Below are 25507 nucleotides of genomic sequence, written 5' to 3'. Positions count from 1 at the left end.
TGACGATTCATCTTTAAATAAGGATATACATATGGTGGTGGGTGTTTTGGGATCTTCTTAGCAGGCCTTGAGAGGTTACGAATTGGATGCTTCAATTACGTTTCAGTCGAAATTGTTTTATTATTGGTTTTAAATGAATCTAGGAATTAAAAACTTCTACTAAAATTCTTTATATGCATCAACTTAGTATATTTTAAGATACGTTATCAAGTGGATACTGTAGCATTTGTTTCTATATCAACAATATTAAGTGCCTCAGTAACTATAACTTTTCCTAACTATATGGTTTATGCTAAAGGTAGATTCATGTTAATCTGAGCAATTATTGTTGAAAGAAAGAGTTACAGAAGAAAGAGAAACGGAAGAGTGTATTATGTACAGCCAGAATAAATATTCTGTCCTTATTTTAAACATTGGCACGGGCCAATCTATACGTTTTTCGGGCTTTGGTGCATAAACATGGGAATGATTCGTATAATATGGCAATGATCATGATTATATTGTGATGAATACTTTGTATTGACAAAGCAAGAACGAAATGCTACAGGAGCTTCCCCGCCACCTGGTGCTCCGCCTTAAGCGTCAACACAGCAGCTATCGCTATCATTTAAAACTCTTGACCCCTACATTCAGTCGTGAGGAGAAAAATACCATCGTAAAATCTTCCCTTGTCCTTCCTTTGGAGATCCTATTTTCAACTTGCCCACCTGCCCGTCGAAGTTGTTTTCCCTTATCCATTTCTCTATCCCACCTTTCTTCCCTCGGTTACATCAATACTTGTTCTTACCGTCTCTGTCTGTCCCATGCCTTCTTTACCTTTTACCATTCCTCTTCTGCAAAGTCCCCACCTCCCTCCCCCTCGACTACCTTAACCCATCATTCTTCTTTCCTACTCCTTACCTTCCAATTTTATCCCTATTTCATCCCACCCTTGAGCATCTCTCGCCGTGCTCTTTCCTCCCATCTCTCCATCTCCGACGCCCCCTCCCTCTCCCTCCCATTCCTTTGATGGGACTTCCTTAAAGGACCTTCGAGGCAAAGACCTTCTCCCTTCGGGGCCCGCCGCCAATAAATAGGCGTTCGGAGTGAGTTTGGCGAAGAGTGTCGAGTTGGGTCCTTTGAGGTCACGTGACGACGGGGTGGGGTTTGGTGTGGAAGGAAGAGAATAAGGAGGGTGAGAATATGTGGTGGAAGGGGCGGTCCGGAGAAACGAGGAGTTACCCCCGAGGGAGGGGAAAAGTTCACCATGTTTTGTCCAAGTCTGCTCAAACAGCAAAGACAAAAGGGCAGTGAATAAAAGAAAGGAAGGATGGAAGGAAAGTGGAGGAAAGAGAGGTGAAAGTTATTGTTGTTGATAGGCGTAACAAGCATTCTTTTGCAAAGCCGTTACGACAAAAGATGCTATGTTTGCAAGGCCGTTACGACAAAAATGAGTAATAGAAAGAGAGGAATATAGAATTCAAGATAAATTTGAACACAAAATATTGGATGCACGCAGGTGAGATTCCAATTGCAGTGACTATATGCCTATATAATTTAATACAAATTTTTTATTGTTTACTACAGTGCAAATTAAAAGGTCTAATGTGACAGAAAAATTAACTTCTAAAATAAGCTCGTTCATCCTCACGCAGAGGCATTTCCTACAGAACATGTTTTTGCATTCCTACCGATCATCAGATACACAAAATTGGGCATTGCAATGTGATTGATCATATACTGATGATGTAAGCCGACATGTATCATGTTTAGCAAAATATTTTCAAACGGGAGAAGTGAGAGGATGTTTTCAGTCAAGTATGGCAGCTTCCATTATATAATGCCAAAGACGTTTAACATTTTCAGGAATATGAAAAAAACAAAGAAACTAGTGGTAGGCAAAAAAGTTGTAGGAAATCTTACTGACCTGTTAGGCATCACATAACAAGAGCCTATCAAGTTTTTGAACATAATAGAAACAAAAGAACAATAAACAATATTTAGTCATTTTAGTAATCAATAGAACTCCAAACCCAGTCATTAGCTTGCGTAAGGGATATTAGATGTTAAAGCGAGGGAATTGTACGCAAAACGGCTATTTAAAATTCCAAATTTGAGCATAAACCATGCAAAAAATTGATTAATAAATCCGTTGCTTTCATTAAAAAATGGTCATTATCCGGGCAACTCAAAAATGCATAATATTACTAGAGCTCTCATAATAGTAATTATCCTATATGCTTTGTTAAATATAAGCTGTACATAGTATACCCTAATTTTATATTACCTCAATATGCATTACAAACAACGCCGTTTGCAGTGAATATGCATTGCAAACAACGTCCTTTTCTGCAAATACCTGCTTACTGCGTTAAACCCAGTATGACACCTTGGCTTTATGTCAAGCTCTGGTGTGAAAATGAGATCTGAGTTTAAGTTGAAAGATAATGAGACAGTCAGAACACTAGATACCAAAGAAATGATTTCCGAATTGGTGATAAAGATAAAAGACAAATTTAATGTTTACAGGAAAAATTTAAAAAATGGTGACATTATGGCATATTAGAAATGCCGATGAGTTTTCGGAAGAATAAGATTGGTCTCTAGAAGAAAACTACCAAAAATTGAATGAGAAACCAAAGTAAAGAATGGAGAACCCGTAAGATAATTTAAGTTACCATTGATTTGGCTTTCAGGTGAAGCACAAGGAAAAGGGAAGCGATTACTACTATGAGACTTGCTACAAAGTGAATATAATCCAGCTTAAATATCTTGCGGAATATTGGATTACACTATGACATGAAAATATTGATACAACATCCAGGTACAGAGGAGATGACAGTGATTGAATATGGTAGGATCGAAGAAGCTTAAGCGGAGGAAGTAGTACGGCAGGGTTGCTGATCATCATCCTTTATCAAAATTGTGTGCATATAAAAATATGCATATGTTGAACAAAAGTATACACTCATATGGTGTTTAATATTATATGTATTTCTGTATTCCAAGGAAAGTAAGAGGTGCTTAAAAAAATTTGTTAGCGGTTGAAATGAATTTGCCAACGAAGAATGATGGAAAAAAATAAATGGATGGTGACAGTTGAAGAAATCCTTCAGGGAAAATGTAAATTTTCTCGAAGACAAATGCGTCAAAAAGAAGACCTAAATAGACACGGTCGAAGCACAATAATTTCATTAAGACCAGTTTTGGAGGTATCATTGAAATTAAAGTACTGCAAAGGGAAATGAAGGATGAATGACTACGTCCTACTAAAGAAGTACGACACCGTAAGGAATGGCGCAGAAAGGAAATAGAGGCAGAACAAAATATAGCTTAGATATCTAATAAAATAATAATCCATATATCCTGATTCCTTTTTATTTATTAATAGATTTCTATTGAGATATGTAGAACATCACGAGTTACCACTATCTAAAGATAATTGATTTTATTTAAATTTTTCTTTTTTGTCCATTCTATTTTGGTTAAGCATCCTAGAGTTATCATAAGGACTAAGGTCATACCCATCTTTCAAGCATATGGCATTACATTCTGTCACTGAATAATTAATGCCCAGAGTGAATTCGACTTGGTCTACATTATGGATGGAATCTTAAATGACAAAATCAACTAAAAATTTGATATTTTCTTTTCTGAGGTAACGCAAGCGATCTAAATCCTTATTATTATTCTCTGATTTCATACCAAGTGAAATATTGACTCCTTTCATTTTCTACCTGCCGTATATATGAATGAATACGCTAGAAATATTTTTTATTGTTTCAATGCTTTTTCCGTTCATATTTTAAACAAATATTATGGAGAATAACATATATACGTGCAATCGGCTGTAGAAAAACTGCAGTTATAAACCCGAAGGTTGGATAAAAAGAATTTCATATTTTCTCATTTCATTTAATCGAATGTGCAATCAGTAAATTATGTAAGCATTCTAAAATTAACAAATCACTTCTTGAAATTTACTGTAAAGTACGACATTGTGAAAAAATGTATGAAATGTCACAGTAAATGAAAGCTTCCATATCAGCGATTTCATAACGTAGAATCATGATTTATTTTCACCATGCATCTCGTGGGAGTGCATTGTATAAATGAAAGAATCACCGGAATCAAGAGAAATTACCAGAAATCAAATGCGAAATTAACGAAATTTGATCATTTCCAGTGACGATTATTTGTGTATGCCTACGCATTTGTGTTTTATCGAATAAAATCACTTTAATACAATTTATGGATTCTTATTTCAACATTTGTCAAAACCGTAATAATCATATATATGAGTATATATTTTTCCCACCCTCGAGCACTTTTTCCCATATTCAATTGGTTATAAAATGCTTGTATTTATTTGAATTTCCGGTAAAAAACTCCTCCAGAAAATATTATCAGATTTAAATAAATTGGGAGTTTACATAATGAACAATTTTGCCATAAGTATATCAGTTTTTCAAGAAATGTGACTCACAAGATAATTTAACGAGTTTTTTAAGCAAGAATTTGAAGTCGTGGTTAATATACGATACGATATTTGGTTATTACAAATGAAGAATAGGCCAAAATTTCCATTGAATTACGCGAAAAATGCTGCGCACACTTTCTCACTAGCTAATAATTTTTGCATAGCGTGAGACTAACATACATTCAAGTGCGTATCATACAGACCTGTAAGTGATAGGAAATATTTATTGCGGCTAGTTACATCTGCAGTGAGGAGACACTGTTTGTTTCATCTATGGATTAATATTGGACACGTATGCTATGCGTAAATTTGAAACATTAATAGAGTTCTGAACATTTCTGGGAAAAATATTTTCACTCTACATATCTCAGGCTTATGAGATATGTAGAGTGAAGTGATTGCCCGTAATCACTTCATTGTAACTTCCCACAGAGTTCTAAAAACGGACGGTGAAAACATCAGGATTTCTCTGGACAATTAAGGAAATTGTTTTGACTAAAGCTAAAGTAAACATTCACAACTTTCGAGTTGGTCGTACAAAGGGGCCATTTAGAATTAAAATATCGGATAAACCAGACATTTTTGTGTTTAACGGAAATGTGGGAAATCTGGTATTTCATACTATCTGATTGCATACCCTCCACGTTGATATGTTCTTATTATTGGTAATCTACCATTTAAATTATATATTGAACGGACTGAGACTGAACACCGTACTACATTCCCTACGCTTGGTCTGAAAAAGAAACAACCTTACAGCCAACATTACATGTAACTGCTCACGTTTACGTAAAAAAAGCGCGTCAGAGATGGTATTTGTGCGTGCCTTCGGCAACCAAAATGACTTTACAATAATCTTAGCTAGCTTTCCACTGCACTTCGCTCATTTCAATAGAAAATTTTTGACTGGTCATCCCTGAGATTCTTTTGGTACCTTCAGATTCTTAATATTGAATACTTAAAATATATATTTCTTCCGTTATGCAGATATAATTCCCTATGGCGTATGATATTACTGTAATATCATAAATTCTAGTCTCAAAGCTAAAGGTATCAAATCTTTACTGGTGATATGATTCGCCATCAGTCGCTATATATCTGAATTTATAAAATACAACGTAGCGGAATGAATTTTACATTATAGCATGGGCTTTGACGTTATAACTATTAAAAACTGTTCATTATTTAGACTAGGTTTATATAGTTAATTTAGGTTATTAAGAACCTTCTAGAATTTTAAATGAAAAAATACTGATAAAAAAATTCCACCAAATGCAATAATAGCTAGATTTGCAATCCTTTCAATGAAAATTGTTGTATCTAGAGATAATTTGACTTTTGTCCCCGTGGAAAAACCATTTTCACGTATATAGTCATTCATTTTCCATAAATTATGCGCATTGGGATACATGAAATATCAATATTCTTATATTTTTTCATTTGCATTAATCAGATATATGGTTTTGAGAACAGGATAGTATATCATTAACGTGGATAAACTGAATACCTCTGTCTTAATATTTTGTGAGACCAGTATATTTTAAAATATGTTATTGATGGCTCTATCAATCAAAGTTTTGCCGTTGTTGAAGGGCAATGTTGACGGTTTCCGAACATTCCCCTGTTGTTAACTGACTAAGTGAACATTTATATAAAATCCCTATCTCCACCGATACATTTAATTTTGATTCTGATTCGGATTGATGCAATTGAAAAAAAATCAGAATGCATTACAAAAGTTGATCTTGCTTTAATGCTATCGTTAATCAGTCAAAAGTTTTTATAATACGGATTCATGATTTTATAATATGATTCTTTGATTTTCGCCATCTGATTTGACAACCATAAACCAATTTATATTGTTTCTAAGGATCTAGATATATTATGTTGAACAAATTACCATTTCGGCATCTATTTTTCCGCGACAATTTTGACGCATATATAATGTGTCCACTTCCAAAATCAAACAAATTTTCATCTGCGTACTTAATTCTACTTTATTTTTAGAAATTCTTTAGTTCTTTGCACCTTCGTCACTGGAAGTAGCTTTGTGGACATTTACAAATATTTTTTTTACAAATAGATATTGGTTACTTCTTGAAGTTCCGTTTGTGGAGAGCAGGGCAATGGAAATATATTTATTCTGTTTAAATACCCATGAAATATAAATTTTAAGGCAATTCAGTAATAATATTGAATGCGTGATGATAACAGTTTTAGTATTTCTTTTACAACTGAGTTCATGCGTACAAAGCATTATCCTTAATATCATTGCAAAACTACAGTCACTAAAATATAACGACATAATACAAAAAGGACTTATTTCGCGGGCAAGATTGTCCTCTGAATTAAGCTTTGAGCACATTTCTATCAGTTATTCGTGGTTGAAAGTTTTCGTATGTTAATTATTCAACAGTGGCAGCAGTAATGTGTTATACATCAATTCTCTTGAGTGCCCATGAGTATTTTCGAGTAACCTCCCCTCGCTTATCAAGGCAGATTTTTATACTCACATCTAACGTTGAGGAAGTAGCCAATCGAAGAAAAGAGACCAAATTTGTGATGAGCAGTGCACTTGTACCACCCGCTGTGCTCTCTGCCAATGGAAGTAAAATTGAGGAAGCCATCTTCCCCTGACTGTGGCACTCCAGGGTCACCATTATCTGAGGAGGAAAACAAAAATAAGATTAAAAATACGTATAAATTGGGGTTTATTTACCCATTTAAAACAGTATACATGTAGTTCATCAAAATGCGAAACACCGAGTAAACAACCAATTTACAGTAATGTAAAATTTATATTGTTTTTGCATACTAAATATAAAATTTTAAAGCGTTTTAAAAATTCTAAGACGGAGTTATTTCATCCTAGAAGTTGTTGAGCATAAAAATAAAGGTTAAGTTGCTTCATAGCAATATTGTACGTTACCAATTCTTCCCATATATTTCCGTTGCATCAATATTTTCATTCCTATGCACCTCGCCAAACCCCCGCGAATATTTGCGAAATTTGTGTTTGTTAAAATTTTTAAAAGAAGTGGAACTTCGTAAATTTTCTACATTTTATCCTCTGAAACTGGAGACACACGTCCGAAAATGGTTATGTGACGTGAAGGGCTTTATGATTAATGTGATGCATCATTTTCGATAAATGCTTGATTTCGATAAAATTGCTTTATACATTATCAGAAAGCATATTTATAGCATTTTGAATATTAAATTTCCCATTAATTGCATATGATAAACAAATGGCAATACAGATAATAAATACACCATACTGTACCAGCTAGTAAGCTCGGAATGGGTCACCACAGTCAGCTCTTTAATAGGAAATTAGATGTTACCTATACAAACTCGTTTTGTATGCCATTTGAGAAGACGTTAAACGCTAAGTTTTCTCATTCCATGCTACTAGCAAATACATGCACTATGTACAAGTAAAAAACTTTGCTGTCAGTAGCATTTTTGTTGGAGAACTTCAAAAGAATAATAACCCAAGTGGAGAAGCATTTTCATCTCTGAATAGAATGAGTCCTTTAATGAAGAAACTACTTTTGGTTTAAATTAAATACCGGGATATGAATAGGTGAGAATCTTTGTATTATGAACACCTTTATCTTTCATAGAGAATAAAATATATTAAGAAATCTAATGAATATAGTTCATTAAATTCTGACCTTGAGAAATTTTAAAAATTTTCAATGGATGAGTTTTGGATAATACTGTCCAAGAATTATATTTTTATTTTAATAGATGATAACAAAGCGACGGGGATGCGTTGCAAATTATAATTTTTCTGTTCCTGGCGCTGCTGTCATAAGTAAAATACAGGTTAACAACAACCAGTGAAACACTGTAATTGCTGCTATTTTGTGATGATTTTTTAGTTAAAAAGCCAACAATGTTTACAAAATGTTACCAAACTTCCATGAATAAACAATCCTTTCATCCCTTAACTCTCCCTGTTCAATCACAGACATCAAGTTTCCTCATTAAACAGTGCCTATTACTATTAGTCGCAAACAAAACACTCAGTGCTATACTCTCTAGCAATCGTTATTCCTCAATAATTAATTATGTTGATATTCATAAGAGGGAGAAAACCAAGCTGGTCAAGTGGGTGTGAGACAGATTAAAAAAAAACTTTGCATCTTAAGTTACACCAATTTCTCATTGTTTCGTAAAGTTTCGTGAAAAATCTCCAAAAATATAAACATCCCTCGCGGCGGAAAACTCAAAACCGCTTCCCCTTGAATAGGAATGTTGTCAGGGAGATATATCATAAGATACAATTCAAACCTCGAATAAAAGAATTGGCATTTCCCGGAGGACTTTCGAGTGCCAGTGCCCTCGGAGAAGATCTAATGAACGGAATCGTGTAGCATATTATAGCAACTTTTATTTTGATATTTATTTTATGACGATGAAAAAAGCTATGGATTTAATTTATCTATTAAATTGATTGAGTAAATTCTTCTCAATAAGATTACAAAACAATAACGGCAGTTTAACATTGGAAACCAGCAATACTTTGGAAAAGTTAATCATTTTGATATGCTTCGTTGTTTTCCCTCTCTATTTTGAGAGACAATAGAGAATAAATTGAATTGAATTTAAAATGTTTTGGACGACGAGAGAGAGGAAATAATAAAAAAATAGTAGTAGGCATTTATTTTTCCGCCCCTCCGTGAAACGATCGTCGGAGGAGTTGGGAGGGAAATGGTATAAAAAGATGTGGATCCCTAAGGCAATGGTATTCTGGGGTGGGGAAGGGAAAATGTCCTGGTAGGTAGGAATGAAGTGGAGGAGGAAATTAAAAAAAAGGAGCGGAAGGAAGAAAGCCAGGATGGGAAGACAGCGGGCGGTGGAGGGGGCAGTGAGAGAGGCTTTCAAATGCCACGGAATGAGAAAGAGAGTGCGGAGATGAAAGTAAAATTGACAACAAATCCAAAGGAAACGAACTTTTAAGATTCGGAAAAATGTCAGCAGTCAGCTACTATAGTCTTTAAATACGATAAAATCTTCATCGTGCAAAGGTATTTACACAAAAAAATGGTTAGAGCTTGTGTTTAGAGAAAAAATCCCTAGGCATATTCTCATTCACGTTTCCACCTGAATATTAAATGCATTCTTTAATTACTACCTGCTTCATTAGCATCTTGCAACATGATGTTATGACAGAGTTTACTTGATATATTTCTTATTAATAGAAAATATATGCCATGATTTGACTTTTCGTCATGGATTTTTCTTTTTGAGTGAAAGAAATCATAATGGTGTAACATCCAACCACTAATTTCATAAAATCAACATTTACAGGTATGTAATTAAAACTGTATTTCATTAGAATTATGTTATCTATTAAATAATTTACATCAAACATAAATGGTGATCGAGGTAATCCAGTGAAACGCCACAATACAGACCTAAGGGTCCAGGTTTTAACCCTAGTGACAGCTCTGGCATCGTACATCTTCATAAAAGCTCTGTGGCATTAGATATTCTAGAGAAACCGCAGTCGCCACAGGGAAAGGAACTTGCTCCCGTTCCTTGATGCATACATTTGACACGCCAATGGGCTTAGCATTAGACACGCATAACTTCTACTCTCATCTATTGAATTAACCTCAGGGTCAATTACTGTAGTTTTTTGGCTTTGAAAACACTGCTGAGGAAGTTTACGGGAGACCTTTTCGATTATCTTTCCCACTACATTATGGACGATAGCAAACCGATAGGGACTATTGGTAATTATGACACTCAGCCACACTGGGACGCGTTTGGTTCACGGTATCGGGGGAGGCAATATCTCTGTGGACAACCATCACACGAAGTCCTTGAACAGCCACTTTTCTAGAAGTTTCAAATGTAAGGCAAATAAGGACTTAAGCGGTTAGTCTAGGAAATATATATATATATATATATATATATATATATATATATATATATATATATATATACAAATATATAAAAACACAGATGTAGATTTTTAGAATATAGAGACACAAAGAAAGGACACTCACAATTTGTTATTTCACGTTTCGACAGCACGGCTGTCGTCTTCAGAATGGCGTTCTCGGGGAAGAGCGGAGAGGATGTGCGGGGGAGAGGTGGGGGAAATAGAGGTAAAGGGACCAATAGGAAATGAACAAGGGGGTGGGGGGGATATGTAGGCAGCCAATTGATGCATTCAGTGGGCTTGGTTCAGCCCGGGCGGTTTGAATGATTGGGCCACCCAGATATGCGCCATCTCGCGGGTTCTCACCTCTATTATACTCGCAGATTTGGGAATTTGGGATCCCCCTTACTCAGTACCAACTCCCAACCACTCGCCACCTGTACCTCAAAAAATATTATATATCGCCTCTCCTGTAACTTCTGCCCTGCCTTCTACGTGGGCGAATGCACGACCGCACTTTCCCTCCGCATGAATAACCACCGATATTCCACCAAATCTCCCACCTTTCTTAATTATCCCATCCCTACTCACACCGCTTCCCACAACCAATCTTTTGACGACTGCTTCTCTGTTTCGGTGATTGAAATCCTTCCCAAATCTGCGAGTATAATAGAGGTGAGAACCCGCGAGATGGCGCATATCTGGGTGGCCCAATCATTCAAACCGCCCGGGCTGAACCAAGCCCACTGAATGCATCAATTGGCTGCCTACATATCCCCCCACCCCCTTGTTCATTTCCTATTGGTCCCTTTACCTCTATTTCCCCCCCCTCTCCCCCGCACATCCTCTCCGCTCTTCCCCGAGAACGCCATTCTGAAGACGACAGCCGTGCTGTCGAAACGTAAAATAACAAATTGTGAGTGTCCTTTCTTTGTGTCTCTATATTCTAAAAATCTACATCTGTGTTTTTATATATTTGTGTGTCGCCGAAGAGCGTTCCATTTCGAAGATATTTTATATATATATACATATGACTATACACATATATAGACATATATACATAAATGCATATATATATATATATATATATATATATATATATATATATATATATATATATAGTACAATATACAGTAACACATAATATAGAAACACAAAAAAAGAGAACACTCACACGTATTTTCTTGATATTTCGACGGAAACAATCCGTCTTCCTCTGAAGATGTAGAAGTAATGACTGCTGGAATTGTTGAGGTGAGGGGTGCGAGAGAAAGGGAAGGGGGCCAGGGGAAGGGGAGAACGGGAGGCGAAGGAGGGGTGAAAGGAATGGTTGGGGAGAGGAAAGGGAGAGGGAAGGGGTGGAAGTAACAGTTTTAGGCCACTCCCATCAGTGAACGACATTGAGGCCCGGATGCTGATAGGCCATACAGATGTAAATGAAAGCCAATTCAAGGGTTTTTAATTCTATAGGGTTATCGGATGTGGGAAGGGACGCTAGGACGGAAACATTGTAACACTGGTTGAAGGGGGTATTATGATGGGAAGCATGTTTAGGGATGGGGAGACCCGCGGACGGGGAGGAGGGATTGCACGAGGCGCGGTGGTTGTTAATCCTAATGTTAAGTGGTGTGGAGCATTGGCCTATGTAAAAGGACGGGCAGAGTTTACAGGTAAGAAGATAAACAACCAGATATTATATATATATATATATATATATATATATAATATCTGGATGGCACAATAAAACACAAATAAAATAGTAACACTTAATAGGACACTCACACCGTAAATTCGTAAATTGTTTAAGCTTTCGGCCTTCTCCGAGGCCGCCTTCAAGTAAGACTGCTTAGCAGTCTTAGTACTTTTTGAGTTCTTAGTACTCAGTACCAGCACATAGTTCTTAGTTCTTAGATGTTTTTTCCTTTAAGTTTCTCCATTCTAATTTTATTTTCTGAATGCATGACGCCTCGTAATTTGGGCACTTAGTTTGGGACAAGGATGATAGAATATGAAAGAGAAACATTATAAGTAGAACTAGTTACCTAAGTAGTCACTTGCAATTTATTCTAATTATTAAATGAGATCATTATAGATATATCTAGTTTTATTCAAATGCTATAATATAATTATATCGCAAAAAATAGTTATGTTTACTCACTCATACAAAACTATTTTCCTGAATGGATATTTAGGTAAAAGATAAAGAATGAAGTTCTAATCTTGATAAAAAAAATATGGAAATCGGAGCTCTTCAAATATAATTATAAAGAAAAATTAGATAATTGATTATGTCAAGGAAAAGTCAAAGTTAATAATCATTTTATCCAGTGTTTTTCCCAAAAAATACGTATTTTTATTACTGTCCTAATAAAATCTTCTACGCCAAACTGTGTACTCATATGGACTCATTAGTCTTTAAGTCTCTGCTTCGTTATGAGCACCTTTACGCGAACATGTCTCCAAAACGCGTCGAATATTCACCAAAAAAATAAACCTCCAAGAAAAAGGTCCATGGTAGCTCATTCGGCCGTAAAGACATCCGTCAATTTGACGGGTCCAACAATACATTTATGAAACCTGTCGAGCCTTACGTAACTTTGTATGCAAATATTGAAAGCAGAAAGGTTATCCTAAATTGTAACTAGAAACGTGTGAAATTGAATCTGAATTTTGGTTATTTTTTCTTCGGAATGAATTTGTGGACAGGAAATTGTCGAGGGCGTGATGGATGGAGGGTGAGGTGGATAGTGGGAGGGGAAGTAGGACGAGAGTGAATGCGAGATGAGATGATTTCTCACAGGTAAGCCTACCTACGTCCTTGTATCACGAGGGAGGGAGGAGCGATCAACAACAGACACAATACCAGGAGTTTTCCTAAGTGAGAGAAATTATACCCCTAGATATTGGTTGATGAGGGTACGTTTTCCATGGGATAGTGCGATGAGTTCCTGGTAATAGGGTTTTCTGAGAAGAAGGAAACTAAATCGTGGTTGGGACACGGGAGTGCTCTTTCGGTGTGGGTGACCCGTGTGCGTGTATGAGAAGAGAAAATACGCGGGACCAAGGTGGTTGGGGACGGCGATCCATTTTAGAACACGTTGCTTAGGGATCGGTGGCTCATGCGGGAGTAGAAGGGGCGAAAGAATGGATTGATATGTCCTTTTTGCGTAGGGGAGGGCGCTGAGGTTGAAGTTGCGTGGAGTGGAGAGTTAGTGTCGTAGGATGGAAGGTAGGAAAAGTCCGTGGGTGGGAAGAGAAGACCGTAGGGCGTTGGGGAGGTGGAGAGTGTGAGGGGGAGGGGGCTGGTCGGGGAGGGAAATGAGGAAGAGATAAAACGGGGGAACGAAGCGGAAGGTACAAAAGTGGAGGAGGGGAAGAGAAAGAAAGGGAACGGATTTCGTCGAGAGAGTGCGAATGTGTATGTGCGAGTAGACTTCTGGCACAGATTTATCAAGCCATCGATTTACTGTCTCGCTTTTTATTCCGGCCACCGGATTCATTCCGTAGTGCCTCCCTCCCTCCCTCCCATTCTCTATTCCCGCACCCTCACACAAACACACTCGCACATACACAGGCGAGCATTAACACACACACACACACAAACACACTCACACACCCGCACCTAAATTCCACCCCCCCTGTCTATTCTCCCCGGCCTCTTCTGCCATCCAACCTCTTCCACACTACAACCTCCACACCTACACTTCTCCCTCCCCTTCGACTCTCTCTATTCCCATTCTCTGACCTCTCGCTCTTCCACGCATCCCGACTCTTTCGCTTTTTTTCTCTCTTACTCTCCCTCTCTTTTTCTCGTTGCCGCCTTTGTAATAAAATGGGCGGGGTGCTTTGGTGAGGGTTGGTGACTGAGGTGGGGTATTTTTAGAGAGAGAGAGGGACTGGTTGGAGTGAATGGGGAGATTTTCGGGATTGAGGAAAATAGGAGAGACCAGGGGGTTGAAAACGGAAGCCTGATGCAGCGAGGGAGTTTACGGAGAGAGGGAGAGAAGGTTTTTTTTAGGAGAGGAATGAGCCCGTGCAAAAGGGTGGGGAATATCGTTGGGAGGGAGACCTAAGGGGGTTGGGGGGTGAAATGGGTGCCGTTATTGTTAAGGGAGCGAGGAAAGCGAAAGGCTGTCGACGAGTTCAGAAAGGTGGGTTGGGTGGGTTGAGTGGTGGGGTAGTCAAAGCATGGTGGGGAGGGAAAGACAGAGAAGTGGGGTGGTTTGGCGGCAGTAGAGGGTGGGGCCAGGAGAAGGAAGTGTGGGGGTTAGGGGGGGGGTGATTCCGGCCTGCAGGACGTGTTCGAGGGAGCGTGAAGAGGAGGGGCGAAGGGGAGTAATTTTGGTAGGGGTTATTTATTTAATTAGTTTTTAATGCAGGATGCCGCATGTGCTCACATCCCACGCATCCGCCGTTAATATCAAATAAGCGCTGCCGGTGGGAAGAGTTGCTGCAAAATGGAGTGTGAATATAAACGTATATGGTTATAAATAAAGCAAGGGAGGGAAGCGAAGCCTAAAAATTCTTCACCGGTGCTCCTTTTTTACCTCCTACATCCTTGATTTAACTTATGATAGTAAGATAATAAATTACGCATTCAAATAAACTCAATAGCGGTGTTACTCTGCGTTAATGACATACTGGTGAGCTAAAAATTATAGCTATAATAAGTACAGACACCCAAATAAAAAATACATGTATTTAATAAATAAATAAATATATATATATATACACATGTATATATATATATATATATATATATATATATATATATATATATATATATATATATATATATATATATATATATACATTCAAACACGAAATCCCGCCAAACGGCGAGCAGATACTCATTTATATAGAAACATATGTGAGGAAAATGGATAGGAACACACATAAAGGACGAACACAGGAGAGGTGGGGAAGGCGGAATCAAGCAGATCACGAGAGTAAAAATATTTCTTTATGTGTGTTCCTATCCATTTTCCTTATATATGTTTCTATATAAATGAGTATATATATATATATTATATATATAATAAAGGGTCAACGGACATTCACGTACATGTGTGATCGACTGCGCGTACCAAATGAAAATGACACAACGGTGAGAGGACATCCAGAGTAAGCGATGTTACTCAGAAAGTCTTCCTTAATAGCCAATTAAAAATGTCTGTATGGTGTTGGATGCTTTACGTGCTGTTTGCAGGAACATAATAGGCTGAATCTATCCGTCCCGACGTTTATTTCTCCAGTACTATTACCGCAACAAATAAAGAGAGCAAACGATAAAGAAAAGAGTAAATCCATAAGTGAGGTAGTCGGCCCTGATTTATTGCGAATACCGTTATTATACAGGTATCTGTGAATATTCAGTTTTCTAGCAATTCCGAAACTTTGTCTTCAAGTGCAACTGGATATTGTTTCCTCAACACTACTACAAGCGTAAGCTAAGAGGGTTTTTCAGGGCTAACTTAATCATGAATAATACTGTGTAGATAATTTTAGACATTTATAAGATACTAATATCTTGATGCTTGGATACATAATTTCCGAATTCAGAAAAAGTTTGGATATGAAAATTTGCACAAGGGATTCATTTGTGGGAACCATACCTGAACTATCGCGATGAATATTTGATAACAATTATCTTGTGAACCAAAGGGTGATTTATTTGCGCACATGCACTCTACGGCCTTGCATGCACTCTAATCAAAACAATATTTACTTATTAATAAATTAGTGGCTTAAACTACTCGTTGACTAGGATAATCATGCTTTGATGGATAAAGTAAATGGTGACTTGCGGTTTACGCTGTGTTGTGGTTTAATGAGAATGTAGGTCAGAAGGTTACTCATATATGCTACAAAAGTTACATAGATTGTGATTTGATATGTATTCAAGGAAAATGGAATTGTTTTTCCTATGTTTGCGCAAACTTAATAGTTTACCAATATGGAATATTCATTCCTAGAAGATTGGTTTTTATGATATAGGATAACAAAACAGTCCCATAACTGATGATTCTCATTGTAATAAATATTTTATTTCATCATAATGAGTTGACGAGCCTAAAAGTAGGTTTCAGAAACTATTACGTTTTTCATACAGCAATACGTATTTTTTTGCGCTATCTTTATACTCTCTGTCCACCTTTCAAGCTCTTTAAAATGCAAATGTATTTCTCTTCCCGGATAGCTTTTTATTCAATCGTTCCCTTATAGCATAGATCATATCATAAGCTCTCATTTATGCCTCATTTGGACTTGAATTTGCAACTTCCTCTCATCTTCGAGCATACATAGTTAAAGCTTGGTTTAGCTTTCCTCTATGTTGAATCATTATCTCCAATTTATCCAATAGTCACATCTCAAAGTGTCCAATCTACGCTATTCTCTTTCCTCAAATTCTAGGTTTCGGAGCCATACGGAGACAAACTCCATAGTCTTTAATAATCTTTCCTACACATTACATTTAAGAGGCCTTTGACATGAATTTCTTCCTAACCGTAATTTTTAAAAATTTGAATGAAAGTAATGAAATCACCCTTTTAAAAAAGAAATTCTTTTATTACTAAAACTTTTTGGCTCTGCTTTCAACTAGAAGCCTTATTTCTCATGCAAACGTACGCGTAATATGATTGCCGTTCAGATGCTGGAGGACATTGAAGATATTGAGATAAGAATCACATCAACCAGTATAATGTGGTTGCAGAATTACGAGGGGAATGCAGAGGTCCATGTTTGCACTTTACACAGAGAAAAATTCAAAACATCGAATTGTTTTAATGTACGCTAATTATCACAGATTTTTAACTCATCCTATTAAAGCACCACAATTTATTGTACTTTTTCATTTCGTGGTCATTTACTCAAAACAAAATAAGGTTTAAAGTGTGTAGCGGCGCAATTTATTATTATTCTAGTTATTATTATTATAAGTCCAATTAGCTCACGAATTCATAAACTTGCCATTTGAATTCCAATAAAATGGGGAATTTGTTTATCTATGGGGTTATTCATGGCTATGCCTATTCCACGAATTATTTCATCCAGCGTCCCAATTGGATACCATTGTTCCATAAATATTTTATATAACTGTTTTAACCGGGCGTGAATCAGATTTTTAGAGCTTTCTCGCTCTATCAACTCATTTCATGATTCGAAAACTACCCATTCAATAAATATATAAAACTACCCATTACCCCTTTAGTTGCTGTTTACAATAAGTAACTATTCCAAAAACGGGTTTAATTTAACCTCTTAAGCACTGAAAAAAACCACCGCTTATTATAGAATTAGCGTATCCACTAATGTGTCATCATTCCCCATGATTCATAAACCTATGACGTTTCAGATGCTTGATGTCAGTTGCATTACCAATGATATGCTAGGAAGCAAGCAAAGGGTGTGTTCAGGAATGATGACTGCAAACGTTCAATGCAATATACATACCATAAATTGCATACATGCCACCTTTTATACTATGCTGAATGAACAGAGCAACTGGTACATATTTTTAAACTTAAACTTAAATGAGATGAAAATATTTTATTAATAGCCTCTTTGTTGACAACAGAAATTAAATATTAAATTAATGTATATATTATTGAAACTATGCAATCAAGGGCATGCTTTTTATCTAATGTCCCATTAGGTTTTTGAGAACCTTTCATGTTTGAGGAAGAAATGCTTAAATTCTCATCTAAGCCGTTTTTAAACCTTTGATTGCTATTTTGTCTATTGGTAATATACTTGGTTATGAATAAGGCATAGAAATATGGTATTTAGATGCACTTTGATTTTGTCAACACACCATGGATCCATCCTTTTGAGAAAGAGGGAAATATAGCCCCTAATACGAGCCCTCGTACAGTGAAAAAAAAACAAAAATGGGCATAAACTTAGACCACCTGCAAAACTTTTTAATAACACAAAACTTCAATTCTGAAAGGCCCTGAATTTGTCTTTTACAATTTTGTATAAAAAATATTAAGCTCTTTATGCTCCTATCATACAATTGTACAGTCAAAGGTTAAATTAGGAAACCTCAAATGGGTCTTCAATGCAATAAATTCTTCAAAAGAATTCCAATTTGCTTCAGATTGATTTTTGTCAATAGCACTCCGGATTTTTAGTATCTCTTGGCTTGAGATCCAAAGGAAAAAACTGAGCACTGATCGACGTTTTTCCACTGACTTGCTCTTGTTGTTCACAAAGATTTCTTTGATGTCATTGCACATGGAGCGTGGAGAATGTGAGCGGAAAAGGCGTTGTTCATACCTACCGTGGACGAAAAAGGCGGTCAGGCGGAAAGAATTGTTAAAGAGGAAGAAATGAGTAGGCGCGCGGAAAGTTTCGAGAGGCAATGAAATACTTGTATCGGGAGAGAAAGGTACGAAATAAAGATTTTTCAGAAAACGGAAATTACATACTGCTTCTCATATAGTGTCACACAGAATAACTTTTTGCGTGGCACAATATACTTCCCCACCTGGGACTTCACCAAATTTCTTTTTCCGTCATAATTTTGATTTTCGATATCTCATATCTCCAATTGGATTAAATTGATATTTGTTACTGTTACTTTTTTCAATAGAGAGAAGATTCAACAAGATAGAATAGAGTACCATTTGATAACTCATTAGAGTCAACGTAAACTCAGGGGCATAAACTAAATTTTGCAAGATATATTATGACATGCCTAGGAAATAACATAAGTGGAGGAGATTACAAAATACCCCATATTACTGTACTTCCATTTTCATGACAGCAGTTATGCGAAAATTAAAGAGTACGGGACAACTGGAAGAAATACTGGGTGAAAAGAAAGATATGAGAAATATAATTTTCTATTTTTATTAATTTTATGCCATTTTTAATGCATACCTTTGTGCTCGATGATTGAATATTCCGAAACTATTTTAATGTACAATTCATAATATTTTTGCAAATATGTACTGAATACTACCTCATACGGGAGCATACTCATCCACTGACACTAACTGCTTGGAGCTGATGCGATTGCGGATAATTAGTGAGTTGCTATGCAATGTAATCAATAATGTGATAGAATATGAATTTCATTAGGAGCAGAAGAGTTATTTAAAAAAATTCAGACAATTTTAAGGAAGAAAAAATATTCTATACTTGACATGGCAAAAGAGTTGATAGTATATGAACCACCGCAACCATACGTACAAGGCAAAGAGTGTATGAAAGAGAATTTTAACTGACGTTAAAATATCAATGTATCTTTCCATTCTTTTTTATTCGGTGCAACTAGTTTCGACGCATCGCTGTCATCCTCAGGTACCTGGGATGACGTCGAAACGTCGAAACCAGTTGCACCGAATAAAATTGAGTGGAAAGCTATATTTGTATTTTTACTATATTGATAATGAATTTTCACATAATAAAGCCTAAAAACATCGAATATATCAAGAATTTTAAGCTGAAAGGGAATGAGAAGTGGACGATGATATCTTACGTCCAGAAATACTACGCATTTTGTGATAGAATTACGAGTAATAGAGGTAAAAGCGTGATTGAGAATAAATAATCAAACTAAAGAGTTTAATGCAAACTCGAGGATAAGTGAACAATATAATAATTAGTCAATTAGATTATAGATATTCTAGAGTACTTAACAGCACCAATTTGGGTAGAATGGTGAAAAAATCTGTCTTAAGAGAACGTTCCGAAATTAAATTGGCAACATTAAGAGGTAAGTGAAATGCAATACTATGGGGAATAAACTAAAGTAAATGGTGCTGTTCGAAAGAAATTGTTGGTGTAAAGAAAAGAGTACTAAAGGTCTTAGATAAGCACTGTAGGCCGAATAAATCTATCTTTTGGGCAAGAGGGTGAGCGTAGGCTAGAGGCAACAGAAAATGGGTATGGAGAAGTATGTGTTGAGCAAATAAGTCGGGCAAAGGAAAAACACAGCAACAAACTTTTAAATATAGTAGGAAAAGGTAAGATTAAGTTAGGAATAACTTAGATTGCATTCGATGGCAGAAAATTTGAAAGGAGGAGATATTGAGTGGGAGAGGGGAGATGAAGGGCAAAATACTCTTAGGTAGGTAGGAAATATGTTTCGACGACTGAAAATGTCTAAGCGTCATAGGAAAGAATATATTCGGATTTTTGCACAACATAAGGAGAGGAAAGGAAATGATGAATATGGCTAAATGTACCTTTAATAGATATGTAGCTTATGATAGTGAAATTATTTTAACATATTTCTAAGCAAAAACTAAAATTCTGAAATCGTAGCGTAGAAACATTTTATTTTTTTGGGATTTCATTTTATTTATATGACATAACAATGTAGAATCAACGAAGTTTGTTTTCCATTATCAGGATAACGTTATGCGCTGAGCACTAGAATGATGTATAGCATAACTGCAGGATTGTATGTGTATTTTTTAAATGCTTCCTTAGGTGGACAATTCCCCGTCACTCACCCGTAATGATTTTTATAATCGGTTTTCATATAGAAAACACTTAGACATTTAACTTGATAAGAACTATTTTCATATCTTAAATAGTTTAAAAAAGGGATCACTGAAACTTTTATTATGCTTTACAATTTTCATTTTAAAGAGAGCCGAACATCGGAGGATAAATATATTTCTGATATCCTTAAAACAATCTAGTTTTATGCCTTTCAGATGAAATTTGACCCTCTTACTCAAACATTTTGCACATTTGCAAAGACAACCAAACATAAAATACATTCAAAGGACTGGTATAATTCACACATCGGGGTAGGGGGCCCAGAGTCTTTCCTTGTGCCGGTTATGGTTTCCCAGGAAGATCTGGTACTCAAAAAATCACACAGCTTGGGTAGAGCTGCAGACGCCCAGAGAGGCTGGCCCGGTAATCGAGCATTTGACTACTGACTCTCCAGTCAGTAGTCAAATTAAACCCCATTAAATATTTTTTCAGGAAAAATTCACAGCCCAATGGGGATAAAATATATCCCAGGTCAAACTGAATTGCATTAAAGACATTACGGAACTAGTCACTTGAAACATCTGGGACAGGGTTAAGGTTTAATGTGTGCAGCGTTTTGATTAACGGATACGGATTCTTCGCGGATTTAATTACGTCAGAGAATGAGGCATGCCAATGTTAGTTTTTGTTTGGCGGTTTTCGAGTGGGGAATGCCTTTTATTAAGTCAGAAAGGCAAAATATATCTGATTCCAAAGGTCGTAGAAAGAAAGATAACGATTGCTTTACATATAGATCTGAGATTGCATATAGTCGTATATTCCACCGCAAATATCAAAGCCTTATTCTCAAATTCGGTATTTCTTGAGAAAATTAGATCGTACTCACCTGTTTCTGTAATCTTGGAAAAGGAATATAAGGGCTTGCCTAACGTTATTGCTACTTTACTCAAATATCTTTGACAAACCTCTGGCCTGATTACTCCCATAAAATATTTATTTATATGAGGAAAATGTTTCAATTTCACTGATGGAAATTACCGCAGCATACGTCATTTCTATGCACTGTATTTGAATATTCTTCACGAAATTGGATCATGCATGCAAGAAAATTTACCAAGAAATAAAGTTTATTAGCATCGGTTTACCCGAATTATTAACAACTCGTGTGCTGAAATTTTTATGTGATAAAATTAATTATAAAGCATTACCTCAGCACTCAATCATCACTAATGTTTCATTTCTTGGAATTTTAAGGTCAAATTAATTTCGTATTAACCCATATCATTGAGTAAATAAAACAGTTTTTGGCGTGACTTGGTGGAAAATCTTCATACTGAAATTGAAAATAAACAACTTGCCTTTTACATGGAGAAAATGAAAATAAAAATTCTAATTAGAAAAGCCAGGTTGTTATTTTCAATTTAATATCATTGACTTTAGTTTAAACAAAAATATTTCTCGAGTTGAATAACGCGAGAAATGAAAATTTTCATTCTGTACCGAAGCTTTATTAAATTACTCAATATTTACAAGAATCATAATTAAATCCTAAGATTAGTTTTCTGCTATCCGCTAATTTTCTCTATTCATTGCTAATTTCCTCACCCCAGGATAGCTTTTCCGTTTTTAGCCCTTCTCAATAAGTCCAATATATATTTGTCAATCGGTCTTCTTTGCAGAATCTTCCCTTTAATTTTCCACTCTACTATGTCTGTTACTAATCCTCAAAGTGTAACAAATCAATGTAGACGTAGTTCTTCTTTGCCGTACGGTTCTTGTATTTGTCCTCTCCTCTTCGGTTCTCTATTTACTCGCTCGTTCCTCACTTTGTCCATTTAATCTCCACCATTCTCCTCCAACACTATGTTTCCGAGGCGTCTAATAATCCTGATTCACTTTCCTAATGTTCAATGCCACTGATACATCGAGTACTATCCTCCGTACAACCGTTTTGACGAACTTCTGTGTTTGCAATATTAAGGTCATTGAACAGATAGATGACTTTTCTTCACGTACGCCTTCTTAGCTTGATTTGTTCGTCATCTGATGTTTCTTCATCAAAGTTCTGCTTCAACATCATGTTATTATGATGCTGCCCAGGTAGATGAAAGGTTCCACTTGCTCTAGTTTCATAGTACAATACTAATTTGATGAATTGCTCATTATTCGAATTTTAAACTGTTCAAAAGTGTTTTATCATTTATGCACATTCAATTACTTTTTCATATTATTTTTATCGCATTAAACCCAGTGGGATGGATATGGGATGATATGCGATGTGAACAAAACAAAGGTAACGAAGTTGCCTCGAAGGAGGAAGACAAAGTTAAACGTTGAAATTATTGGGCAAAACCAGCATCAGGTTAAAAAGTTAAACCATCTTGAAAATAATTTTGACGAGAAGGTCAAATTAGTAAGTACATTAGGAAAATAATTTTATTAGCGAAGTACCCTTCACAAGGACGGTGTTGATGACGGAATTTGAGTAAGCATACTCATAAATGATTAGTTTAAAATTTGATCAATGAAACGTGGTTTTCTACGGCGCAAAAAAATTGTCAAATGAAATTGAAGCAAAATAATAGGTATATATTTGAATCTTTTGCGATTTAGATTTTGTGAATCACACGATCACATACACGAGATCCAATTCGGCAATCGATCCAAATTCAGGAGGATGCCATATACTTGAAGCATACTCTAAATGAGACCTAACCAGTGAAAGATAATATTTCTCTTTGACATTTTCATCACATTCACACTTATCCAGTTTACTATTCTAATAAATCCTAATTTTTTGCTTCCTTGTCCGCATACACCCCCTATGTGTTTTACCCATGAGAGATCGTGAATGAGGGTAACGACTAAGTATTTAGTTGAGTCTACACCTTCCATTTCGATGTTCCCGATATAGGAGGCGTTCGAGAGGGAATTGCTATTTTTCCAAATATTTATCACATCGCACCTTTTTTAGTTTAACTCTAATTGCTACGCGTCGAACCAGCATTTCATAGCATTTAGGTCATCCAATTAAGCTGCTGTGTCCTCAGGATCAAGGATATCACGGTAAACCATTGCATCGTCGGTAAATAAACGTACCTTACTGGTGACTACGAAGTCAATGCCTTTAGCATAGAGTAGGAATAATAGAGGTCCGATTATACTACCCTGTGGAACACCTGAAGTAACTTCCCTTGCATTTGAGCTTAATCCATCGATGACTTCTCTTTGTAAATAACCATTAAAAAAGTCTTGAATCCAACACCTGATATTTTAATCTATTTCTGATTAGTTTATTATAAAGTACTTTTTCGAAGGTTTTCTTAAAATCTAAAAACACCGGGTCCACTGGAACACTGCCCTCTCCCGAAGTAAGAATATCATGAACAAAAATTGCAAGTGGTGGCTCGCAGGATCTACCTTTCGGAAACCATGCTGATATTTAATTAATAACTCCTGACTTTCTCAAGATCAAACAAACAAGTATATAAAGAGATATAGAACGTACTACGGCCGAATGAATGGAATGAATATAAAAACCCAAAGCCGTACTCTTAAGGGCACTAATAGGTGGAATTTAAGGGCACTAATAGGTGAATTCTTTAATTCCACCTATTAGTGCCCTTAAGAGTACGGCTTTGGGTTTTTATATTCATTCCAAGCAAGTATATGCTCCATAACCTTGCACGAAATGGATGTGTGGGAAAAAGGTCATTGCTCTTGGTTCCTCCCTGTCTCAGTTTCTCAGTTTTTAAATATTGGTGTTAAGTTAGCCGTTTTCCAGTCTCTGGGAATCTTGTGATACACCAGCCACATCTTAAATATTATTTCTAGGTACGGTGCAATTTCTGACCCTAGATCCTTAACTATATTAGAGGGTATTTAATTGAGCCCAGAGGATATACTAGGCTTAATATTTTTCAGCAAACTTTCTATTCCATTAAACGATATTTAATTTTTCGATATCGGTTGTCCGGCACGATTTGGTAAGCTAGTAGAGACATTCGGTGAGACATTGGTGAATATACTTTAAGTTAGGCTTTTCCAAACTCCTGGTTACTCTTTTTCCTTTATTTCTTGAGTGAATTAACGGTTGACTTATTCGCCTGAACATCCCTGACGGGTACTAAAATAAAAAGTTCCCTGAACCTCTTTAACGTACGATCAAAAAAGCTTTCAGATTCTCTTTCAAATTTTCTGCTAATATTTCCTTCCGAATTCGCTCTAGGCTTTCCGTAATTCCTTCTTGGCATCGCCCTATATATGTTGTAATCATAAGTGATCTCATTCTTTTTGTCGCTAGAGATATCATCCCTAATATTTTTCATCTTGACGTGACATATCCTTTGATGCAGAAATGCTTTCCTAACATGCTCGTTATACCATCTAGGTTCCGTGTTATCTTTTATAGGGGTTATAGGTTTGCTGGGGATAAACTTGTTGACTGCTAAGCACGTGATCTCAAGGAAGTGTTTCCACGTAATCACAGTATTTCAGTGATAACCTATTTCTTAAAATTTGCAAATTGACTCTCCATTACGCATTTCAGGCCATTATAGTACCTTTCTTTGAACAAGTAAATTTTTCTTTCGGGCTTCTAATTTCTGACCCCATGCAATGAAAGCTTTACTGCGCTGTGGCCACTCATTCCTTTTAAAGTTTCTATATTTAAGACTTTTCTATAGTGA

General features: G+C 36.2%; 1 protein-coding gene across 1 annotated transcript in view; it reads right to left on the bottom strand.

Annotated features, from left to right (window-relative positions):
* tei (irregular chiasm C-roughest protein teiresias) overlaps nt 1-25507 on the bottom strand; it is a 597514-nt gene that overhangs the window by 232957 nt on the left and 339050 nt on the right. Inside the window, exon 4 of the mRNA XM_071594231.1 lies at nt 6973-7122. Within this exon, the coding sequence (XP_071450332.1) occupies nt 6973-7122 (150 nt within the window). The remainder of the gene's footprint in view (nt 1-6972; nt 7123-25507) is intronic.

Source organism: Hetaerina americana, unplaced genomic scaffold (genome assembly GCF_022747635.1).
Source record: "Hetaerina americana unplaced genomic scaffold, ioHetAmer1.1.p SCAF_6, whole genome shotgun sequence".
Classification (NCBI taxonomy): domain Eukaryota; kingdom Metazoa; phylum Arthropoda; class Insecta; order Odonata; family Calopterygidae; genus Hetaerina; species Hetaerina americana.
Note: the sequence above shows the minus strand (reverse complement) of the source record. Positions and strands in the feature narration are given on the sequence as shown.